General features: G+C 66.3%; 1 protein-coding gene across 1 annotated transcript; it reads right to left on the bottom strand.

The window, feature by feature from the left end:
* Window positions 1-3,731: 3,731 nt before the first annotated feature.
* CPLX1 (complexin 1) lies at window positions 3,732-22,884 on the bottom strand. Its single transcript, XM_062213688.1, has 4 exons — window positions 22,831-22,884; window positions 21,576-21,672; window positions 6,589-6,764; window positions 3,732-3,929 (listed from the first exon to the last, which is right to left on the bottom strand). The coding sequence occupies exons 2-4, from the start codon at window positions 21,604-21,606 to the stop codon at window positions 3,732-3,734; spliced, it is 405 nt and encodes a 134-aa protein (XP_062069672.1). The 5' UTR covers window positions 21,607-21,672; window positions 22,831-22,884.
* Window positions 22,885-23,144: the final 260 nt, after the last annotated feature.

Genomic DNA, 23,144 nt, shown 5'->3' with positions numbered 1-23,144 from the left:
AGACCTGCCATCTGCTGGCTCACTGAAGTGGCCACAACACTAGGGCTGGGCCAGGCCAAGGCCAGGAACTCCACCAGGTCTCCTCCGTGGGGGCAGGGGATCGAGCACTCGGGCTGTCTGCTGCCTTCCCGGGCGCGTCAGTAGGGAGCTGGGTTGGAAGCAGAGCAGCCAGGACTTGAACCAGCGCTCATGTGGGATGCCATCATCGCAGGCCTAGCGTGGCCTCCAGTGCCGTGGCTCCGGCCCGTCGTGCTGACATTTGAGTCTTGCTCTGGTCACAGCCCTTGACAGGACAGGTGGAGGCCAGAGCAGCTCCCCCGTCACGGGAAGATCTCACCGGGCTGGTGGGCTTCACCTCCCATTCATCCCTGTATTCAGCCACAGCCCTTGTCCACGGGACTCTGTGCTCTGCCACTAGGCCTCAGCCGCTGGGCACTGCCCTCCCTGTGGGCTGGTTTTGGTTTGTAGCATCCCCTCACTTCCAGGCTCACGCCAGGCTGTGAGCCGTACAGAACCGGGAGGACAGGCGGGAGCCCCAGCCAGGCCTGCCCTCTCAGCGGGTGTGGGGATCCAGGAAGTGCTCTGCCTGGGCTCCTCGCAGGGCCTGGCGGGCATCTGTCAACAAGCTGAGCCTGGCACTGGGGGCTCCTCCAGGAGGATCAAAGGCTGGTCACTGGACAGTGTAGGACCCTCCCAGGGGGCGGTCTGCAGCTGCCCACAGAACTCACAACAGAGGCCAGTTCTTAGGGCCGAGGTCTGCTAATGACGCGAAACACCTGCTGTCCGCCTCCAATCCTGTCCTGCTACCTGCCCCGGCCCTGCACTTCGGCCACACCCTGCTCTGTGGTCCCCACTCTAGGCCTTCCTCCAGCCCCCCTGGACCGCGCCACTCAGCTAACTGGGCCCACACCAGAGCATCACACCTCCACCTGGGTCACCACCCACACCCACAGACAGCAGCAGGTACCTTCTGAGCCATGTCCCTGCGCTGTCCCGGCACCCGAGGCCATGGCGGCGCTGCGGTGTGGGGACAGCCAGGCTGGGGGGATGGGAGGTGGGTTCCCGGTCCTGCACCCAGCCTTTTCCCACCTGTCACACCTGCTCCCTCCACCCTGTGTCCTGCCCACGGCATGGTCCCTTCAGACACCAGAGCCGCGCAGCAGGCCCTGGCCTTGGGGTCCACCACCCAAGGGTAGGGTGAGGGTAGCAGGGCGAGAAATGACCCCCACAGGCCAGAGCCCTGGTCCCACAGCTGGACAGTCAGCCCCTCCTGTCGCCGCGTGTCGCTTCCCACTCCTGTTCCCGCCTCCCCGGTCTCTCCATCACCACCCACCCCCTCTCCCCTGTCCCCATCTCCCGTCCCACGTCCCCTGCCTCGCGCAAGGCAGCGCGTTGGTTTTCCCCCGGGACGTCAGGAGCAGAGCCGTCGGACGCGCCAGGAGCACAACGGGGCCGCAGGCGCCTCCTGACTGGCCAGGCTTCCACTCGTGACTCTCAGGGCCAATCGCCGCGGCCCGGCCCGGCCCCGCCGCGCGCCCGCGTGCCTCAGCGCGCGTGTGTCCTCCCGCGCCGCAGCGTGGTCCCCGCGCCCCGCCACGGCGTCGTCCGGCCCCTGCGAACCCACGTCGCGTGGGCAGTGGCTCCGACGGCCCCCTCAGCAGGCTGTGTCCACCAAGAGCTCCCAGAGGAGGCCCCGGGGGCGGCCCAGCGCGAAGGCCCGAGGACGCTGTTGTCGCCTGCAGCGTGGGCCCCCGGGCTCCCTAGGACCAGGCCGGGGATGGGGGGGGCCTCAGGCCGAGCGGGCGGCTTCTGGGGGGGCGGGGGCGGGTCCCTCGGGCTAGGGGGTTCTCCTGGGGGGGCGGGTCCCTCGGGCTAGGAGGTTCTGGGGGGGGCGGGTCCCTCGGGCTAGGGGGTTCTCCTGGGGGGGCGGGTCCCTCGGGCTAGGAGGTTGGGGGCGGGGGCGGGTCCCTCGGGCTAGAGGGTTCTGGGGGGGGGCGGGCCCCTCGGGCTAGGAGGTTCTCCTGGGGGGGGGTCCCTTGGGCTAGGGGGTTCTGGGGGGGGCGGGTCCCTCGGGTTGGGGGGTTCTCCAGGGGGCGGGTCCCTTGGGCTAGGAGGTTCTGGGGGGGGCGGGTCCCTCGGGCTAGGGGGTTCTCCTGGGGGGGCGGGTCCCTCGGGCTAGGGGGTTCTGGGGGGGCGGGTCCCTCGGGCTAGGAGGTTCTTCTGGGGGGGCGGGTCCCTCGGGTTAGGAGGTTCTCCTGGGGGGCGGGTCCCTCGGGTTGGGGGGTTCTCCTGGGGGGGGCTCCCTCAGGCCGAGCGGGCGGCTTCTGGGGGGGGCGGGGGCGGGTTCCTCGGGCTAGGGGGTTCTGGGGGGGGTGGGTCCCTCGGGCTAGGAGGTTCTCCTGGGGGGGGTCCCTCTGGCTAGGAGGTTCTGGGGGGGGCGGGTCCCTCGGGCTAGGGGGTTCTGGGGGGGCGGGTCCCTCGGGTTGGGGGGTTCTCCAGGGGGCGGGTCCCTTGGGCTAGGGGGTTCTCAGCTGGGGTGGGAAATCCATCGGGTGGGCGGGTCCTCTTCAGCCGGGGGTCCCTCCATCCGGCGGGGAGGCCTCCCCCGCCCGGCGTCCCTGGCCTGCCACGCCCCGCCCTTGCTACTGCCTCGCCGCCATCGCGGGTTCCCCTGGAGCCGTGTCAGGGCGGGGGCTTCGTCCGAGGGCGCCCCGGGTCCGTGCAGGGACCCCCTCCGAGGGCGCCGGGCCCCTTCTGCGGACACAAGGGTGGGGGCGCGGGGCAGACGCGGGCCAGGCAGGGACCCCAGCCCCCGTGGACAAGGCCCCCGCCGAGCAGATTTCGGGGTGCCTGCGACTGAGGACTTGGGGGGCAGCCCTGCGGGTCAGGGCCTCGCCACGCGCCGCGGCTGCCCAGCAGGCTGCAAGGAACACACGCGGTGCGAAATCGCTGCGGAGTTTATTGGCTGTGATCCCATGGGGAGGACACACGCGAGGGCCCCGACATGCAGGGGGAGGCGCGGCGGGGCGGACGGACACGACATCCACGGTCCACGCTAAGCTGGCGGCCGGCGCCCCGCGCGGGAACGGGGTGCGGGGCTTCCGCTCGGAGCGGGCTTAGCGCGTGGAACGGGCGTTTCCGGAGGACGCGGACGCGGGCGGGCGGGCGGGCGGGCGGGCGCAGAGCGAGCGGGGGCCAAGCTCGGCCGGGGCGGGGCTGCAGCCGCACTATGGCTTCGCTGAGAGCTGCGGGCGGGCGCGAAGGTCGCCGCGGGGCCGCGCCCTGGCCCGCAGCGTGGACACAGCGGCTCCGCTGTCACGATAAACTCGGCAAACACGGGGGGCTCATTTACCTGAGATTCGACATGTTGTGAAGCGGACGGCACGAGGACGGGCCAGGGGCCGGGTCCGCCCGCCGGGAGAGCCGGGCCGGGCCCGCGGCGCTCAGCGCACGTGGGCGGCGGGACTCGGAGCCTATTGCTTGGTGGCCCTCGGAGGAGACGAGCGGAGGCGGGGGCGCGAGGGCCCCGGGCCCCCGGCCTCGCTATGGCTGTGCTCCTGAGTGTGGGCGCGGCGCGGCGACGGCAGTGCGGGGAGGGCGCGGGAGGGCGGCCTAGGACTATGGCTTGTGTCGCGTCGGGGCTGCGCGCGGCGCGCGGCCGCCCGCGGCCCCTCCGCCGGGTCTGTACAGGGGCGGAGGGTCCGGGCTCGCGCGCGCGGCGCGGCGGGGCCTTACTTCTTGAACATGTCCTGCAGCGGCCCGGGCAGGTACTTGATGACCGTGTCCAGGATGCTCTCGTCCTCCTCCTCCGGCTCGTCCCCGCACCCCGGCGGGATGGCCTTCTTGGGCCTTGTCAGGCTGCCCTCGGAGCTGGCCTCCATAGCCGCCTGCGCCTCGGCCTCGCGCTCCTCCTTCTTCTTGATGCCGTACTGAGGGCACAGGGCAGGGTCCGCATCAGCGAGTCTCCCCGAAGCACCCAGCCCACCCGGCCAAGGAGGAAAAGCCTCTGCCCCAAGGCTGCTGGAGACCTGGGGAGACCCCCGCCCCAGGAAGCCTTGCGCCAGCAGGGGCAGCCAGAGAGCCAGCTGTTCTGTGGGCCACCGGTTTGCCTACCTCTGGTCTCTGCTGGTCACACCCTCAGGCCTGACGGAGGCTCCCTGATGCAGCAGTGACCCCAGCCCCCCACATCCACCCCGGCGAAAAGTTCAAAGAAGGGCTGGCTCGCTGGTTGCTTCCAGCCATCAGATGTCCTGGCGCCCCAGCCCCGTGGGGCCTCAGCCGACACCTGGTCACTCTCTGCTCCCATCCAGCTTTCCCATCCCCTGTGTATGTCCTGTCCCCCCTTGTGGTAGGCTGGATCGTGTCACCCCAAAACCCACGTCATCTGGGGTGTGTTTGCACAGGACCTTGGTCAAGGTAATTACTGCTGAGATGAGGCCATCCTGGCTCTAGGGGGCCCCAACTCCAGGAAGGGTCTTCATGAGCAGCAGGACAGGCACACAGAGGCGAGGCCACCGAGGATGGACTTCGGGCACACGTGACACGTGGGGTAGCGGCCTGAGGGCCCCAGCAGCTGCGCCAGGCAGGAAGGCCACTCGTGGGTCCTTCTTTTCTCTCAAGAGGCTTTGTGATAACCCTGGGGTGGCCTCAGTGACAATACACCCCTGCCAACACCCCAGAGCAGCGTGGACACTGCAGTCTTGGTGAGGCCACGAACCACCAAACAAGTGGCGGGCACAGGGCAGGAGTGGGTCCACCCAGGCTGGGGGCTCAGGGTCTCCCCTGAGCCAGGGCTGACCTCCAGCTCCAAGGGGGGATGAGGTGGGCGCCAGCAGGGGCAGTGCTAGGCAGGACCAGGTCACACACACATGCTAGGTCACCTGCCTCGGGAAGGGGGCCTTTCCGCCCAGGTGGAGGCCCTGGGCCATGTCTGCCTTATTGCCCCCTCCCCCTGCCCCTCCCCCTACTCCCAGATGGGGGCTGTCTGTGTCCTTGTCCCCTCCCCTACAGCTGTGGGTAGCCTCGGACCTGGGGCTGCAAGGGCCATGTCCAGCTGGGATCTGAGCAGAGGCTGCTCTGGTCCCCACCCCCAGCAGGGCCTCCCCGAGCGTCCTCAGCCCCTCTTCCCTCGGCACAGCTGGGAGTGCCATGGTCGCCAGGCCCGAACATCTGGCGCCCACACCTCACTGACCGGTCAGCCAGGGCGAGGGAACCAGGCGCACTGGGCCTCCCCAGCGGCCTGCCTCACTCCGCAAGGGCAGCAGTGTGTGCTCAGTGTCCTGCAGGGCCACGCGTGGGCTGGGAGAGGGAAACTAGGTCAGGCCAGAGAGCACTTCCCCCAGCCAGGGGCTCGGGCAGGCGGGCTCCTACAGGATGGCGCCTGTTTACCGGTGTGGGGCACACACGGCAGAGGGACTTGGGAGCACGAGTGCTCGGAAACACAGGAGATGTGGCAGCGTGGAGGAAGTCGGGTCCTCCCCTCGGGGCCCAGGGAGGCCCCAGGCCCCACCAGGACTGCGTGGTCACTCTGAGCTTGCCTGAAGGGCCAGTCACTCCACGAAGTGTCCAGGCTGCCCTACTTGGACGGGCACTGAGGCTCTTGAGCTACAGATACCCAGGCCAGATGCCCGCCAGTCCCCAGGACAATAACCCACGGAGATGACCAGAGAGGGCGCCCGGCCAGCACATGGACCCCTGGAACTCACAGCCTGTGGGGCTGGTGGCAGGGGCAAGAACCCAGAGGCAGGAGGTGAGACACGTCTGGAGGAGGCTGCGTCCTGGACACACGAGCGCCATGCTGCCTGTGCCCCCATCCACCTCAGAAGCCCAGCTCCCAAAGGGGCCAGGAGAGGCGGCTTTGTCCTCTCAGGGGTCGGATGAGGCAAGGAGGGGCCCCGGGTCCGAGCCTTCCCCCTGCACAGTCCCAGGGCACTGGAGGAGTGAGGGAAGGCACAGGCCCCCCCGACAGCCTCTCGGTCCTGAGCCCCAGGACTGGAGGCCCCGTTCCCACTGCTGTTCCCTGCACCCAACAGGCGCTGACTGCCCCCTACCCCCCCCCCCCCGGGCTCTCCGGAGCCGCCTCCTCCCCAGCTGAACAGGTAGCTGCATGTGGCTGTGCTAGACTCGGCTCTCAGCAGGACCCAGGCCCTCATCCAGGTGCCCGCTCTGGCCACAGCACCCTTTGGGTCTCACTCCCAGGAGGTCACTCAGATGACTAGAACAGGGGCCACTGTCAGCTGGACACCCACCCCCTCACATGCCCACCCTGCCCGCCTTGCTGGTTCCAGCCCCCAACTTTGTGAATCCAGGAAGGCAGGGAGCTCCCTGCCTAGAGAGGTCTGACCTCAAACCCAGGCTCCGAGGATCCCTGGCCCCAACAGCAGGCCCCTGCCCCATCCACAGGGCCTCCCCCAGGACAGACCGGCCTCACGGGGAACCCCCGGCCCAGATGTGACAGCTGCCCCCATTGGACCATGTCCCGGCACCTGTCCTGTGCACAGGTGTCCACAGAGAAAGACCCCATGCGGGCCCCTGCTGCGCCCAGACCAGGCCAGCGTCTCCCTGGGGCGAGTCCCGTCCTGTGCCCACCTTGTCACGGATGCCCTGGCGCATGGCCTCTCGCTCGGCCTCCATCTTGGCATACTTGGCCTTGCGTTCCTCCTCCTCCTGCCTCAGCGCCTCCTGCCGCTCCTCCTCCTTCTTGGCAGCATCGGGGTCCTTCTCCTCGTCACCCCCAAGCATCTTCCCCATGTCCTTGGTGGCCCCTGGGGGCAGGAGGGCAAGCAGTCAGGCAGCTGTGCGGGAGGGAGCGCGTGCAGGACCCGCGGGTTGGAGGGCGGCAGGGTTGCAGGTGGGACTCTGTGCAGGGGTGGCTGGGGACGGGGCTCCCAGTGTATGGTCTGTGCCATCTCTGGGCCTGTGCCTAGTCGAGGGTCAACCTTCAGCGGGGCTGGCAGACTCTCCAGATCGGCAGGCCTGGGCAGGAGCAGGAAGGGCACCAGGCCTGACGCCAGCAGTCAGTGCTCTGGTCAGGCTCAGGCACCAAGGCCCCGACTTCTCTGCTGTTTGTTTGCTCAGGAGCTCCTGACTCGGCCCCCTCCCCTCCCCACCCCACCATGCTGTCTGTGGTTCGGCCCATGGAACAGGAATGATTATAGCCTCGGCACAGCAGCCCCTGCACTGAGTCGTGCGGTGTTGCCCAGGAGGTAGCTCACCACACCCTGCAGGGCCACGGGGTGTCAGGGCCTGGCTGGGCTAGGCACCCATTGCCCAGGCTCCAGGGCCCCTGCCACAGTCACAGCCACGTCCCACCATGGCCCTCAACCGGCAGGAGCAGAGCGCCACTCCCACCTGCTGTGTATGCAGACTGGAGGCACGGGCTGCCCCCCCTCGCACAGGCGGGACCAGTGACACCCACGCCCTCTCTGGGACTCAGCCTCCCCTGCGTGTGTGCTCTGGTTCCCCTGAGGCAGGACCTCCTGAGCACCACCCCAGCTACCTGAGTCCATGCCTCAGGTGGAAACCACCCGCTGAGTGTGAGCGCCTTGCACCCGTGCCTCCTCCACCCGTGTCCGGAGGTGCGTCTCCCTGCTCTGAATCCAGAGACTCCGGGCTGAAAAGAGCGCTCTGCCCCCCGCCCTGGTCCCAGCCGCAGACCCCGAGGGCCCTCTCCAGCCTCCGAGGGCGGAGCGTGTGCCGCCACCTGTTGGCGGGACGAGAACAGGGTTCTGGTGGAGTGTTCTGGACTGAAAACTGGACGCCTGGGGCTGAGCCGTTCCGCGCCACGAGGGCCTCCCGACTTCCTCTGGCCATCTTGTTGCCCTTGTCACTGCAGGGCCCTGGAGCCAGCCTGTGTCAGGAACTTGCCGATGGCACAGACCCGGCCGCGCCAGAGAACCGAGAGCCTTTAGTCAGTTCTCAGCTGCTTCTGCGAAATTCTGCAAAGCCGATTTTAGGGCACGGGTTGGCGGGAAACTGGGTCAGAGAGGGAGCCGGGCCACGCCCCCTCCCACGGTTCCCACGCGTGCCCGGGCCTCTGCTGCCGAGCCGTGGTCTCCGGCAGGGGCAGAGGAGGCCAGGACACACCGCACAGCCTGCCTGCTCTGCGCTGGTTCGCACTCAGCGAGAGCGGCTTCATCCCGTCTCTCTCCTCGCCCACTTTCCTCTCCTGAGCAGCGCGGAGGTGGGCTGCACCCCAAGGCCTGCCCCCACCACCACACAGGCTCGGTTCCAGTCAAGACAGCTGCATTTATTGAGCACCAACTGTGTGCTGAGCTCTGTGGGTGTCCTGCAGGGACTTCGGCGGCCCCACTTGAGCTCCGGGGAGGGAAACCCCACCTTTAGGAGAGGAGGAGCAGGGAGGCCGGCAGCCCCGCCACCCACACTGTCAGAGGGGACCAGGGAGCCACAAGCAGCCCCCGTGCCTCCTCCCACCCCCAGTGTGCAGGAACGGCCTCCGGAACGCTTCCAAACGCTGGGAGGGAGGCGCCAGGGCCGCTCCGCGGGAAGCTTGTTCCTGGCTCCTGAGCCGGAATCGCCATTTGCTCTCTTGGCGCAGACACCAGAGCTGCTGGGTGGGGTGGGGCTGCGTCTCACTCCGTGCCCTTGCCCCCACCCCTACCCTGAGCTCCCCATCCTGTACTCGGTGCCTGCTGTCCCCGCCCAGAGCCCCCCGCCCCTTGCCCCAGGAGGCAGGTGCCATGACATCACCCAGTGGCAGACGAGGAAGCTGGGGTGTGAAGCGGCTCCACGCCGCACCCTGGATGGGGGCACCCCTCCAGCCGGGTCTCCCTGGCCTCTGACCCCACCCCTCCTGCACTCCTCCCAGAGCTTCTGCTCCTGCCCGGAGAAGTGGGCACTGGCGCTCAGGGAGGGGGAGGCGCAGACGGGGCTGGGAAGACGCGGTGGACACCTGTCCACCTCACAGTGTGGGGAGGTGCAGAATCCCGAAGGCGGCAAGAGACAGCCCTGTCCCACACTGCCCCAGCACGAAAGGTGACGTGTAGCCCTGGCCCCCGGTGTGGCCACAGTGCTCTGGCCCACCTGTTGTCAGCCACACTGACACACAGTGTATGCGCTGGAAGAAGACAGGGTTGATTTCAGAACTGCTTTATATTCACAGGAGTTGCTGACAGCTCACGGCTATCTGTTTAGCTATCTGTTTAGCTATCTGTTTAGCTATCTGTTTAGCTCGGCACCTAAACAGAGCCCCCCACATGGCAGCCACTCGGGAAATATTTGGTGGACGATGAATGTTTAAAACCTAAGAGATACCATTGTGTATGCAGCCACAGACAGCTGAGGCTAGCATCCGTGGTGACAGCTGCGTTCCCAGCTCTGGCTCCGGACCCAGCTTCCTGTTGACGTGAACCTGGGAAGCAGCTGTGGTGCTCAAGCACTTGGGTCCCTGCTGCCACGTGGGGGATCAGGTCGTGGCTCTTGGCTCCCGGCGTCAGCCTGGCCCAGTGCCGCTGGGGGCATTCCGAGGGTGAATCGGGGGATGGGAGCTCTTTGTCTCTCACTCTGTGTCTTTGTCCCTCTTCCTCTCAAATACTTTTTTTAAATATTTATTTATTTATTTGAAAGTCAGAGTTACACAGAGAGAGGAGAGGCAGAGAGAGAGAGAGAGAGGTCTTCCATCCGCTGGTTCACTTTCCAATTGGCCGCGATGGCTGGAGCTGCACTGATCTGAAGTCAGGAGCCAGGCGCCTCCTCTAGGTCTCCCACGCGGGTGCAGGGGCCCAAGGACCTGGGCCATCTTCCATTGCTTTCCCAGGCCAGAGCAGTGAGCTGGATCAGAAGTGGAGCAGCCGGAACTTGAACCGGTGCCCACATGGGATATCCGCCCTGCAGGCAATGGCTTTACCAGCTACGCCACGCGCCAGCCCCTCAAATCCATTTTTAAGAGAATACACTTGAGAACCATAGTCACGTCTGATGAAAGTCCTACAGGCAGAATGCATAGAGAACTCGCAGACTCAGAGCAAGAACACAGCTGAGGAGGATCTGAGCAGGCGTTTCACAAAGAACACGAGACGCTGCTAAACCTGGATGTCACAGACACAGCTGCCCGACTCCGCCAGGAAGCTCAGCCGCAGACCACTGAGATGCCACCCTGTGCCCACTCACGTGTCTAGGAGACTGAGCACAGTAAGTGTCGGCAGGGACATGGGAGAACCGAGGCCTGCACACTGCCGGGGGCACAGTCACTCTGGAAACAGCTCAGGTCATCAAGTTAAACACGCCCGCAGTATGACCCAGAAACGGCGCCGCAGTTTCTCTTACCCAAGACAAACGAAAACTGATGTCCACATATCGGCAGGAACTTGAATGTTCCCAGAGTTCTCTGCAGCACCAGAGGCTGCAGCCCACGATGGGTGGGCCGCGGTGCACCCACAGCGATGAAGACAAGCGGGGAAGAATCCCCACAGCTGTGCGAGGCGAAGAAGCCAGACTCGAACGCACGATTTGACCGTGCACACAGACACACGGAGCACCCGCAGAGCTGGCGCCCCGGGAACCGCCTGGCCAGGTGCTGGTGATCGCAGTGCAATCGGCCCTAGGAGTGGGCAGAGCCAGCCAGCACAACTGAGCTCAAGCAGAACCAAGACTACATTGGGGGGCTGGCTGGCGTTCTACCTTGGAGCACAGGTTTGGGCTGCTCTGCTTCCCACCCAGCTCCCTGCTGTGGCCTGGGAAAGCGGTACAAGATGGCCCAAGTGCTTGGGCCCCTGCACCCACGTGGGAGACCTGGAAGAAGCTCCTGGCTCCTGGCTAAGGATCGGTGCTGCTCCGGCCGTTGTGGAGCTGGGGAGCGAACAACTGGGTTCACTCACAATTGGGGAGTGAACCAGCAGATGGAAGACCTTTCTCTCTGCTTAACTCTTTGAAATACGTAAACAACTACAATATATATCTACATAACTGAAGGCCAAGAATTAAAAAAAGGAAAAGAGTTGGTGGAGAAAAGCAGAAGCAGAGGGCACCCAGACAACAGCTGCAGACCTGAGCTCTCGTCAGCCGGGGCGCGGCCGTGCTCGCGTGGGCATTCCCCAAGGAAATAAAACCACAGAAGCCAGCCGGCCCTCGGCTCCCGCCTCTCCCAGCTCTCTAGCTGAGACATCTCTGAAGTCAAAACCCACCAGACCAAGTGTGCACTACAGCAGAATGCCAGAGCCAGCACCGATGCCCAACACTTAGCCGTAACGTTGCCTTACGGTGTCCATAACAAGCCAGAAACTATGAACAGCTCCGCTGGAGGGGCATCCGTGGAACCCTGCGAGGACAGGACGCGTCTCCGGTGGCTCCAGCTGGGCATGGACAAGCCCCGAGGAATGGTCACCCTTCTGAGCCTGCTGACACTCTGCTGGAGGCAGACGGTGTCCCCAGAGGGTGACCACAGCCACGGGGAGCAGCCCCTGGTGGCCTGGAGAAAGGCGGGGCCAGCAGTGCACCGCGGCCGTGCCTCCCAGACGCATGCTGGAAGTGGAGCCAGAAGCCCGAGGATGAGCGTGCGTGAGCGTCTCTGCTCTGGAGACAGGAAGAGGCCTGGGGGGCTGCGCCCCAGGCTCCCGCTGAACCTGAGCCCTGAAACAGCACGGGTTCTCTGAAGCTCCACGGAGCACGCACTCACAAGATGAGTCAAGTGTCCGTCCGCACCACAGCGGGACACGTCTCACAGCCATCAGCGTGGCTGCTCTCACCCCTGTGCCCTGGTGGTGGGAACGAGACGTGGTTCAGCCGCTGTGGAACACAGCGTGGCACCGCCTCAGGAGTCCGACTGGGAGTTACGTGGAGCAGGCGTTCAGCCTGGAGGTCAGAGACACGGCCCTCCCACACCCGGACGCCTGCTCTGACTCCAGCTTCCTGCTGACGCCGACCTAGGAGGCAGCGGGAGTGGCTCACAGAGCTGGGCTCTGCCACCGCGTGGGAGGCCTGGATCGAGCTCCTGCTCCGGGCCACAGACGTCTGGGGGCTGACCACCTCTCACTGTGTGTGTGCACCTGCCTCTCAAGTGAACAAGTGATGTCTTTTTAAATATTCATTTATTTTACTGGAAAGTCACAGTTACACAGAGAGAGAGAGAGAGAGAGAGAGAGAGGGGTGGTCTTCCATCTGCTGGTTCACTCCCTAACTGGCCACAACAGCCAGGGCTGAGCTGGGCTGAAGCCAGACGCCAGGAGCTCCATCCAGGTCCATGTGCCGTCCTCCACTGCTTTCCCAGGCCATTGGCAGGAAGCCGGATGGCAGGCACAGCAGCTGGGAATTGGCGTCCCGATGCAGGGTGCAGCCATCATAGACTTTGGCTAATCCGCTGTGCCACAACACTCTTTTCCTCTCTGTAAGTCTGTAGTAACGCCAGCTTACCCACTCCAGCTACGAATCTTTCCATTTTATTGATCATCTTAAAGAGAAGTTTTGGGTCCTTTCTCCCCATTTTAATCGTTCTGCTGATTTCTGCTTCCTGGGGCTTCACTTGCTCTTCTTTCCATGTTAACGGCAAAGCATCTGCGAGCCCGGTCCTCACAGTGCACGGCTCTGCCTGCTCGTGGCTCCTCCCCTCCCGCCCCTCCCCTCCTCGTGCACACAGGTTATCCAGAAGGGTGCTGTCCAATTTCCAGAACATTTGGAGTTTCCCACGTCTCTTCCTGCTGCTCATTTCCCATTCCATCCATGTGATCAGAGCGCATGCTGTCCCGTCCCGTGTGTCAGAGCGCGTGCTGTCCCGTCCCGTGTGTCAGAGTGTGCTGTCCCGTCCCGTGTGATCAGAGCGCGTGCTGTCCCGTCCCGTGTGTCAGAGCGCGTGCTGTCCCGTCCCGTGTGTCAGCGCGTGCTGTCCCGTCCCGTGTGTCAGAGCGTGCTGTCCCGTCCCGTGTGTCAGAGTGTGCTGTCCCGTCCCATGTGTCAGAGCGTGCTGTCCCGTCCCGTGTGTCAGCGCGTGCTGTCCCGTCCCGTGTGTCAGAGCGCGTGCTGTCCCGTCCCGTGTGTCAGAGCGTGCTGTCCCGTCCCGTGTGTCAGAGCGTGTGCTGTCCCGTCCCGTGTGTCAGAGCGTGTGCTGTCCCGTCCCGTGTGTCAGAGCGTGCTGTCCCGTCCCGTGTGTCAGAGCGTGTGCTGTCCCGTCCCGTGTGTCAGCGCGTGCTGTCCCGTCCCGTGTGATCAGAGCGCGTGCTGTCCCGTCCCGTGTGGTCAGAGCGCGTGCTGTCCCGTCCCGTGTGGTCAGAGCGCGTGCTGTCCCGTCCCGTGTGATCAGAGCGCGTGCTGTCCCGTCCCGTGTGTCAGAGCGCGTGCTGTCCCGTCCCGTGTGATCAGAGCGCGTGCTGTCCCGTCCCGTTTGGTCAGAGCGCGTGCTGTCCCGTCCCGTGTGGTCAGAGCGCGTGCTGTCCCGTCCCGTGTGTCAGAGCGTGCTGTCCCGTCCCGTGTGTCAGAGTGTGCTGTCCCGTCCCATGTGTCAGAGCGTGCTGTCCCGTCCCGTGTGTCAGCGCGTGCTGTCCCGTCCCGTGTGTCAGAGCGCGTGCTGTCCCGTCCCGTGTGTCAGAGCGTGCTGTCCCGTCCCGTGTGTCAGAGCGCGTGCTGTCCCGTCCCGTGTGTCAGAGCGCGTGCTGTCCCGTCCCGTGTGTCAGAGCGTGTGCTGTCCCGTCCCGTGTGATCAGAGCGCGTGCTGTCCCGTCCCCTGTGGTCAGAGCGCGTGCTGTCCCGTCCCGTGTGTCAGAGCGCGTGCTGTCCCGTCCCGTGTGGTCAGAGCGCGTGCTGTCCCGTCCCGTGTGGTCAGAGCGCGTGCTGTCCCGTCCCGTGTGTCAGAGTGTGCTGTCCCGTCCCGTGTGGTCAGAGCGCGTGCTGTCCCGTCCCGTGTGTCAGAGTGTGCTGTCCCGTCCCGTGTGGTCAGAGCGCGTGCTGTCCCGTCCCGTGTGGTCAGAGCGCGTGCTGTCCCATCCCGTGTGTCAGAGTGTGCTGTCCCGTCCCGTGTGGTCAGAGCGCGTGCTGTCCCGTCCCGTGTGTCAGAGTGTGCTGTCCCGTCCCGTGTGGTCAGAGCGCGTGCTGTCCCGTCCCGTGTGTCAGAGTGTGCTGTCCCGTCCCGTGTGGTCAGAGCGCGTGCTGTCCCGTCCCGTGTGTCAGAGTGTGCTGTCCCGTCCCGTGTGGTCAGAGCGCGTGCTGTCCCGTCCCGTGTGTCAGAGTGTGCTGTCCCGTCCCGTGTGATCAGAGCGCGTGCTGTCCCGTCCCGTGTGTCAGAGTGTGCTGTCCCGTCCCGTGTGGTCAGAGCGCGTGCTGTCCCGTCCCGTGTGTCAGAGTGTGCTGTCCCGTCCCGTGTGGTCAGAGCGCGTGCTGTCCCGTCCCGTGTGATCAGAGCGCGTGCTGTCCCGTCCCGTGTGTCAGAGTGTGCTGTCCCGTCCCGTGTGGTCAGAGCGCGTGCTGTCCCGTCCCGTGTGTCAGAGTGTGCTGTCCCGTCCCGTGTGATCAGAGCGCGTGCTGTCCCGTCCCGTGTGTCAGAGTGTGCTGTCCCGTCCCGTGTGATCAGAGCGTGCTGTCCCGTCCCGTGTGTCAGAGCGCGTGCTGTCCCGTCCCGTGTGTCAGAGCGCGTGCTGTCCCGTCCCGTGTGTCAGAGCGTGTGCTGTCCCGTCCCGTGTGTCAGAGCGCGTGCTGTCCCGTCCCGTGTGTCAGAGCGTGTGCTGTCCCGTCCCGTGTGATCAGAGCGCGTGCTGTCCCGTCCCGTGTGGTCAGAGCGCGTGCTGTCCCGTCCCGTGTGTCAGAGTGTGCTGTCCCGTCCCGTGTGTCAGAGCGCGTGCTGTCCCGTCCCGTGTGTCAGAGCGTGCTCGTCCCATGCCCACCTCAGCCTGGTTGACGGTGGCATCCAGGTCCTGCCGTCCTGCCGAGCCGTCTGTCCACTGCTTTACCCGGTCGTGGGCATTTCCACCTCAGAGTCTGCACTTGTCCGCTTCTGCTGTCTCCCGAGGGCGCTCCGGAGCTGGACAAGCTGCGGCCGCCGTGACCGCTGGCCTGCCCGACTCCCTTTTCCCCAGGCGTGGCCTTCCTTATCCCAGGAACGTCTGCTCTGCAATCTGCTCTGATACTAACACAGTCCTGCTGGCTTGTGGTGGGTTAGCACAGCTAGGTTTCTTCCAGGTAGCCAGAGCTGGGTCTTGATTTGTTATTCAGCGGCGTCTTCCCAATTGTAGGTGTCAGAGTAGCAAGAAGGGCGCGGGCTTGACTGGGGAAAACGAGCCTGCACAGACGCTGCTCTGAGCACTCTCACGGAGACACAAGCTTCTGAGTGAGCCGCCCAGAACCAAAGCCAGACTAGATCAGAACACAAAGGCGCGGAGCCAAGGCCTGGCAGGTCCAGCCCACAACACCGGTGCCGAGCGTGTCGCTGGGATCCCCGAGTTAAGGGCCAGCAAATCATGCAGATCATCAGTGAATGCAAGGCACAACCACCAGGTATTACAGAGTCTGTTGGGCCGGCGCTCTGGTGCAGCAGGTAAAGCCGCCACCTGCAGTGCCAGCATCCCATGTGGGCACCAGTTTCGAGACCTGGCTGCTCCACTACCAACCCAGGTCTCTGCTATGGCCTGGGAAAGCAGTGGGAGACGGGCCAAGTCCTTGGGCTCCTGCACCCGCGTGGGAGACCCAGAAGAAGCTCCTGGCTCCTGGCTTCAGATTGACGCAGCTCCAGCCATTGTGGCCATCTGGGGAGTGAACCAGCAGATGGAAGACCTCTCTCTCTGGCTCTACCTCTCTCTGTAACTCTGTCTTTCAAACAAATACAATGATTCTTAATAATAATAATAATAATAAAAAGATGTTGCTGGTGCTGGTGCTGTGGCCTAGCGGGTGAAGCTGCAGCCCGTGACGCCGCCGCATTCCACCAGAGCACCAGTGCACATCCCAGCGGCTCCACTTCGGATCCAGCTCCCTGCTCACGCATCCTAGAAATCAGCAGAAGACGGCCGGAGTGCTGGGCCCTGCACCCACGGGGGAGACCGGGAAGAAGCCCCTGCTCCTGACAGGGGAGCCGCTGTCCTGGAGCAGTCAGCAGAAGAGAGGCTCCTGGGCAGAGCGCAGTGGGCGGGTGGCGGATGGCCCCCAGCGAGGCACGGACTGGACATTCCGAGCCTCGTGGTCGAGGGGGATGGTGGGCAGTGGAGGTGCCGGGCCTTAGGGAGCATGGGCCGAAGCCCGCCCAGCCAACCCCGCAGACACGCGGCTACACCCTTGACCTGGTCACTGCCAGGAGGCAAGGTCTGGCTCAGCTGGCACCTGCCACAGGAAATGCCAAGACCCGCAGACACAGAGACCTTCCACCCGCTGGCTCGCCCCCAAGTGCCCAAAACGGGGCTGGGCCAGGTGGAGGCTGGCAGCCAGGAGCTGCACCCAGGTCTCCCGTGTGGGTGGCAGGTGCACAGGGACCTGAGCCACCACCGCTGCCTCCCAGGTGCAGGAGCAGGGAGCTGGAGTCAGGACTGGAGCCGGGACTCGAACCCGGGCACGCCAATGTGGGCGTCAGGGTACTCACGCCGAGCAGAGGCCGCCCAGCTGGGCTACCGTAAGGCACAGCAGGAAGCTGTTTCCTGCCGCAGCCTGCGAGGTCTCGACCCCACGCACCGCCTCCAAGCGTGTTCACACAGGGAGTGAGCCACTCAAACGCGGCCCCTCAGCCGTCCTGCCCACGGCTTTACACGCCCTGTGCGCCTCTCCCAGCCACGAGCAGGCACCATTTTAACGACAAGGGGAAGAATCTAATTTCATGCTAAAAATAATTGTTTGCAAATATAACATTGGATGCAGATATTAAAGATTTAAGTGTTAGGAAAACAGAGGATGTCACCCCAAGCACAAGGCACAGACGGCGGGGGCAGGGCAGGGCAGGGAGCACCAGGAACGTCGGCGGAACTCAACCGGAGCCTCTGTGAGGCTCTTCACAGGGTGTGCATGTTCCAAAACACCGCGGAGGATTAAAAAAAAAAAACATGGCGCAGGAGCCGGCACGGAGACCAGCGGCGGAGACGCCTGTGGCCCACTCGGCGTACCTGGGTTCAAGCCCAACTCCAGCTCTGTGACGATGCGGACCTGGGAGACAGCGGCAACAGCCCAAGTGCTGGGGCCCTGGCACCCACGTGGGAGACCTGGACGGAGCTCCTGGCTCCTGGCTTTGGCCTGGCCCAGCCCTGGCCATTGTGGCCTTTTGGGGGAGTGAACCAGCGGATGGAAAATCTGTCTCTCCCTCTCTCTCTGTCACTCTGCATTTCAAATAAATAAATATTTTTTAAGAAGGCAAAATGCACCTTGGGAAGGGTTAGATCAAATACACTTACGGTGACACAGCGCCTTAAAGCCAAGGGTCTGATCTGGTAAAAGAGCAAAGCGCCAGCAACAGGCACAGCGGGCCATGTTGGGCAAACGCAGGAAGAAAACACAAGAGGCCGGGCGAGACCTCGATGTCTGCTTGGCGCGGCTTCAGGTCACGGTCCACGCAGGGCACGGACGCACGAGGACGGAGGCTGGCTGGCCCGCTGGCCCTGGGCTTCCCCTCTGCAAGGGCCCTCCCTGGACGCCGCTCTGCAGCGCCTGGCCTGTCGGAGGGCGCAGGGCAGAACCTGCTGTCCCAGGGCTGGCTTCAGCCCCTGCCCTGGCCGAGGTCAGGAAAACCACCACAGGCGAATCTGGTGAACCCCTGCTGGAGCCAGGGCAACTTGCACCGGCTCACTGGGGGGTCCAGCCGAGCCCCACGCGGCAGCCGCCACTGGAGGCAGAGGCTCTGCTGGAGGTGCTGGCGGGGTCCCCCGGTCTCCAGGGCACCCCCCCCCCCAGGCAGCTCTGGGGCCGGCCCTGCTGTCCCCGCCCTGGGAAGTGAGCGCCGGGTGGCGTCTGATCTTGGCTTCCGGGAGAGGACAAACGGAGACAGAGGCGAGATGAAAATGCCAATTAGTGACCCAAACAGAGCCAAGCTCAGTGACAGATGGTGCCCGGCTCTGGGGACGGTTGTAATCCTCGTCCCTCCATTCAGCCGCTCCCCGGAGCTGGCGGTGCAGCCGGGGCCGCAGTGGGGAGGGGACAGCTGCCGTCCAGCGGGGCCCAGGACAGTGAGGCCAGTGTCGGCCGTCCGCCCAGCAGCACGGAGGCCAGGGGAAGCCCCTGCCTGCAGCTCTGCCCGAGACCACGACCTGCCCCCCAACCGGAAGTCAGGGTCCCAGCCCCCAGGGACTGGGAGGGGGGAGAGTGCAGAGCAGAGGGGACGCTGGAGGTCACGGAGGCCCCCACCGGCACAGGCAGAGCAGGGGGCTGCCCTGCCCAAGCCGCCCCTCCCCCAGCCAAGCCCCTGCAGCAGCAGGAGTGGGGGAGGGGTGAGCCAGTGCAGGTGTACCTTTGACGAGTCTGGCACTGCGCTTTGCCGGGACCGTGGCTCATCCGGAACCTGCCACCTGTCACCCGTCCCGTCCCCTTGGCACCGCAGCCTTCACTGCGAGTCCCCAAGCCCAACTCCCAGCGTCGGATGTCAGCAGAGGATTAGGGAGAGCGCCGTCGCCGGGGCCATCAATACAAAAGCTTTCTCCGCGCCGCCAAGCCCGAGGACGCGGACGCGGCCGGCGCCAAAGCACTCGTGGCCGCGTCTCTGAAGGGTCCTTGCTGCCTCCAGGAGAGCCGGGTGAGAGGCCTGCAGAACGAGCCGGGCCCTCCAGCAACGCACGCAGCCTCCGGGACACGCACTCGGCAGGCGCCTGTCTGTGGAGGACCAGCCCCGCTCCCGAGCCGGTGTGAGCTGGGCACATCCAGCACCTTACTCTCTTGCTGGGGACAAATGCGTTCACTCAACAGATAGAGGGTCTGTGCGCTGGCGTCTCCCTCCCTCCCTTCCTGACTGTGGGTGTGATGCTGGAGCAGCAGCAGCCACTGGGAGGCTGGGAGGACCAGGCCAGGCCTAGACGCACCCTGAGGATGAAGGTGGCACACGACAGCCCTGCTCAGTCACTCCTGACCCCTGCTCTTCTGACCCAAGCCACTTCTGCTCTGGTTCTCCACTGGAAGCCCCGAGCCCGGAACGTTCTAGAGTCTTCCTCCAGATCGCTGCTTCCCCTGCACCAGCTCCACCATCCCTGCCTGGACCACGTCCCAGTGCCAGGGTGGCAGCAGGGTGGGCTGTGCTGTGGGGCCAGGCTACTCCTGACCACAGTGGGGGACAAGCAGAGACTGATGCCAGCCCTGCCCAGTGGGGCCTTGCTCAGATCCCTGGGGACACCACGCTGGCCGAGGGAGACCGGCCCGGCAGTCAGTGGCTAGATGTCATACAAACAACCCCAGGACAGTGCGGCCCGAGGCTGAGCTGTGAGGTCACAGGTCGGGAAGAGCAGGGCACCATCCGGGCAGCAGGCCTCGGGCTGCCCAGGGAGAGCACAGGTAGGGGGTGGACAGGAGGTCAGAGGGAGCCAGGTGAGGGAGCGGGGCCTGAGACACAGCGCCAGGGCACCACTGCTGAGCTGGGCACACGGGAGCCCGCCCTGGGCGGGGACCATGCTCGCCTCTCTGTCCAGCAGCACTGACCCCAAGCCCCGCCCTCTTGCTCCCAGGTGACATCATGGGACTCCGTGTCCAGCAGGGTGGCCGAGAGGGACAGGGCATGGTAGGACCAGCAGCGTCTGCTACTCACTCAGCAACCAGGAGGAAGTCCTGGAGCCTCCTGGACTTCACCACCATCCACACCAGGCTCCCTCCGGCTCTCCGCATCGAGAGGCCCGCAGGCCAGCTGCCTGGACATCGAGGGCCAGGAGCATGCACCTGTCCACAGCGCCCCTGCCAGGGAGCCTGCGTGACACCGGCCCGAGTGGGCAAGCCCGGCACAGGGGCGCCGTCCGTCTGCTGCAGGTCCTGCGTCCACAGCTCCCACAGCTCCCACAGCTGTGTCCCCAGCACGGCTTGCCTGACACCCCAGCCGGGCAGACGGGAAGGTCCTGGGCCTCTGCCCCCTGCAGGGGAGCTGGCAGCCCAGGGAGCTGGAGACGGCGGTGAATGCCACAGGGTAAGGGGGCCACCCTCCCCTCGTGTCTGCTCCGTCTCTGTGAGTGGTGCACGTGTGTGCACACGTGTGCTGCGCACATGAACGTGTGTGTGTGGCCGCCCAGTGCCTCTCCCTCCTGCGTGTCTGTGAGCGTGTGCACGTGTGTGCGCGGGGGTGCTGCGCACGTGAACGTGTGTGTGTGGCCGCCCAGTGCCTCTCCCTCCTGCGTGTCTGTGAGCGCGTGCACGTGTGTGCGCGGGGGTGCGTGTCTGTCTCCACCCCTGCCCTGCAGTCACTTTCCTCCTAGTGCCTGGGTCTCAGCTGGCATCTTCCCCGGACTTTGTCCTGTGGGGGCCCGGCGTCTGCCCTTCCTCCCCGGGACACCCACAGCGCCCAGGCCAGGGTCTCTGTCCCCGCCCCCGCCTGTCCTCCCTGGGTGGCTTCCTGGAGCCCTCCTGCTCCTGCTCCTGCCAGGGTCCTGCGTCCAGGCTCTCTTTCCCTCAGTGCCTCTGCCGACCTCCGGCTGGGACCTGCCCCTCGCCCTCGCCCTCGCCCTCACCAGAGACCCAGAAACGTCACCACTCGGAGAGGAAGCCTTCGCCCGGGGCTCAAGGACGCCAGACACCGCCCAGCAGCCGCGCTCAGTGTCCAGGCGCCCTGTGTAGCCATCGGAGAGCGGGGTCCCCCAGGGGCCACCCCTGGCTGCTCACAGCCACTGCAGGGGCACAAAGAGCGAATCCAGGCTGGAGATTCCCTGGCTAACTTCACCTGTGTAGACAGTGGTTTCCAGAGGCCCACCTCAGGGCCCAAGCCAGCCGCTGGCCAACTGCCCACAACACGTGTCATGGAGCTTGGGCCCTGCCTGGTCCCTGAGCCTGGTCCCGGTGACGTCAGCATCACAGCTGGACTCAGCTGCAGCCCACCCTGGACCCTGACAGCCCCGGGAGCGCGGCCTGGGCCGGGCTCAAGCGTTTCCTGCTGCCTCTGAGCAGAGCCCTCCCGGACAGAGGCTTCCGGGTCAGACAAGGGCCACCCTGAGAGCCACCCGGCACAGACGCAGGCATTGGCACAGGCCCCATCCCAGGAGCTGCCCCGGGGGAGCTGGGTGCCCAGGACAGGCTGCCCTGCGCAGACCCCACACCCACCCAGACAGCCCCAAAGCCTCACAGCCCCTCAGACCACTGCCCGCCACCTCCTGGCCAGGGACCCAGCCACGGGTCTCCAGCAAGTGGTCAGGCAGCAGGTGGCACCGCTCTGGTGGAGGGGGCCTGGGCCCCACAAGCTGCCTGGGCCTCTTCTTTTGCCCGGGTCCTGGGGACAGTGCCGCCACCACCTGGGTGAAACCCACCGGGCTTCCCACAGCTCTGCCGGCCTGCAGATGCCGTGCCCGTCAGGCCTGGCTGGGACCTACCCTAGGGTCCTCCAACTGAGCTTTGCCCTGCCCGCCTGCCCCTGTCTCCTCGGCTCGTCCCCTTGGGGTGTCCACAAGGTGCGCAGTGGCCCCTCGCTGCCACAGCCGGTGCATCCGTCTGGACCTGCTCCCCGTGGGGCAGCCCCACGCCCCTCCCTGGCCCCGGCCCCCACTCCCTACCTCCCAGGGCCTGCTTCATCACGAACTCCATGACCAAGGTCTCAGCGCCTCAGCGAGGGTCAGAATTCACATGCGAGTGTGGCCGCGAGTTCTCTTCCTGGGGGAGACGGAGTGGTCAGAGGCCCGGGGGCTCCTCCCTGTCCCCTGCGCGGCCTCCCCTGGCGAGGTCTGGGGTCCCGATGCCTCGTGGGCTGGCCCCTGCACGGGACAGGAAGGCGGCCGTGGGGAGGGAGGGCCCCGGGGTGGGCTGGAGCGCACTGGCCCCTGCACCGGCCAGGGCAGCGGGCAGGCGCCTGCAGGGAGGGGCCCGGCTCCAGGAGTCTGGCACAGCCGCAGAGCGGCGGCCCAGGGGCGTTTGAAGGTGACTGCTCTGCCTTGCAGCTCCTGGGGCTGGGGGGGGGGGGGGGGGGGGCTGTGCCTTCCGACCAGGAGCCACCGTGGTGCCAAGCCACGGGGGCGGCCTGGGGGGCAGACAGGGGCTGGGCACCCCCCATCTGCAGGCTTCCTGTGAACCCAGTGCCGCAGAGCCCCTGTGTGGGAGACCCAGCCCCGGGGGTCCCGGGTTGACCTCCTTCCCCCCAGGGGGCGGGGAGGGGGCTGGGCAGGGAACGCCTCCTGCAGGGCTGGCCCCAAGGGCACCTTCGCTGCCGCCCCCGGCTCTGCCCAAGTTCTGCCCGGGCTGAGAGCCCACAGACTGAAGACCCAGGCCCACCGCCTGCCCCGCTGCCGCACGGCTGTGCGGGCTGGCGAGGCGCCCTGGGCGGAAGCGCGAAGACGAAAGGACAGAGGGAGGAGGGGGCCGGGGGCAGGTTGGCGGGGTGGGGGGGCCGGGGCCGGGACGGAACGGCGGGAAGAGGGGACGGAGGCGGAGAAGGAGCGGGCGCGGGGCCGCTTCAGCACCGCGGCGGGGACAGCGGCCGCCGGGTGGGGAGCGCGGGAGCTCAGCGGACCTGGGCGGGGCCGGGGTGCGGGGCGCCGGGTGCGGGCGCCAGGACCAGAGCAGGGGCCGGGGTGCGAGGTGCGGGGCCGGGGCTCGGGACTGGGGAGCGGGAGAGAGCCCGGCTCGCGGCTGCAGCCCGGGTGCGGGCCCGGGGCTCGGGACTGGAGCGCGGGAGAGCCCGGCGCGGGGTGCGGGGAGCGGGGCCGGCGCTCGGGGCCGGGGTACGCGGAGCGGGGAGCGGGGAGCGGGTCCGGGACTCAGGGCCGGGGCCGGGGCCGCGGGGCAGGGGGAGAGGCCGGGGCTGGGAGCCCTCACCTGCGGGCGTCAGCGCGGCGTGCTCGGGCCGGCCCGGTCCATGTGGCGGCAGCGACTGCGGCGCTGAAGGGCACGGCGGGGCGCGGGATCGGGGCGCGGGGCGCGGGGCGCGCGCGTCACTTGGGGCCGCCCCCCCGCGTCGGGCGTGACGGGGAGGGCGGGGCCGCGCGGTCGGGGCGGGGGGCGGAGCCAGGGTGCGGTGCGGTGCGGTGGGGAGCGCTGGCTGCAGACCCTGGCCCCAGCCAGACCCGGACTCCGCCCCCAGCCCCAGCCCCGGCGAGACTCCGACCCAGACCTCGACCTCACCCCCCGCC

The sequence above is a fragment of the Lepus europaeus genome, chromosome 16 (assembly GCF_033115175.1).
Source record: "Lepus europaeus isolate LE1 chromosome 16, mLepTim1.pri, whole genome shotgun sequence".
Lineage (NCBI taxonomy): Eukaryota > Metazoa > Chordata > Mammalia > Lagomorpha > Leporidae > Lepus > Lepus europaeus.
This window is presented reverse-complemented; position numbering and strand designations above follow the sequence as displayed.

Excerpts from the sequence above, each read along its gene's own strand:
- CPLX1 (XM_062213688.1), bottom strand. The coding sequence starts at position 21,606 with ATGGAGTTCGTGATGAAGCAGGCCCTGGGAG. Across the intron at positions 6,765-21,575 it reads GATGAAGCAGGCCCTGGGAG|GGGCCACCAAGGACATGGGG; the intron begins GTAGGGAGTGGG and ends TCCTGCCCCCAG. Across the intron at positions 3,930-6,588 it reads GCCAGGGCATCCGTGACAAG|TACGGCATCAAGAAGAAGGA; the intron begins GTGGGCACAGGA and ends CTGTGCCCTCAG.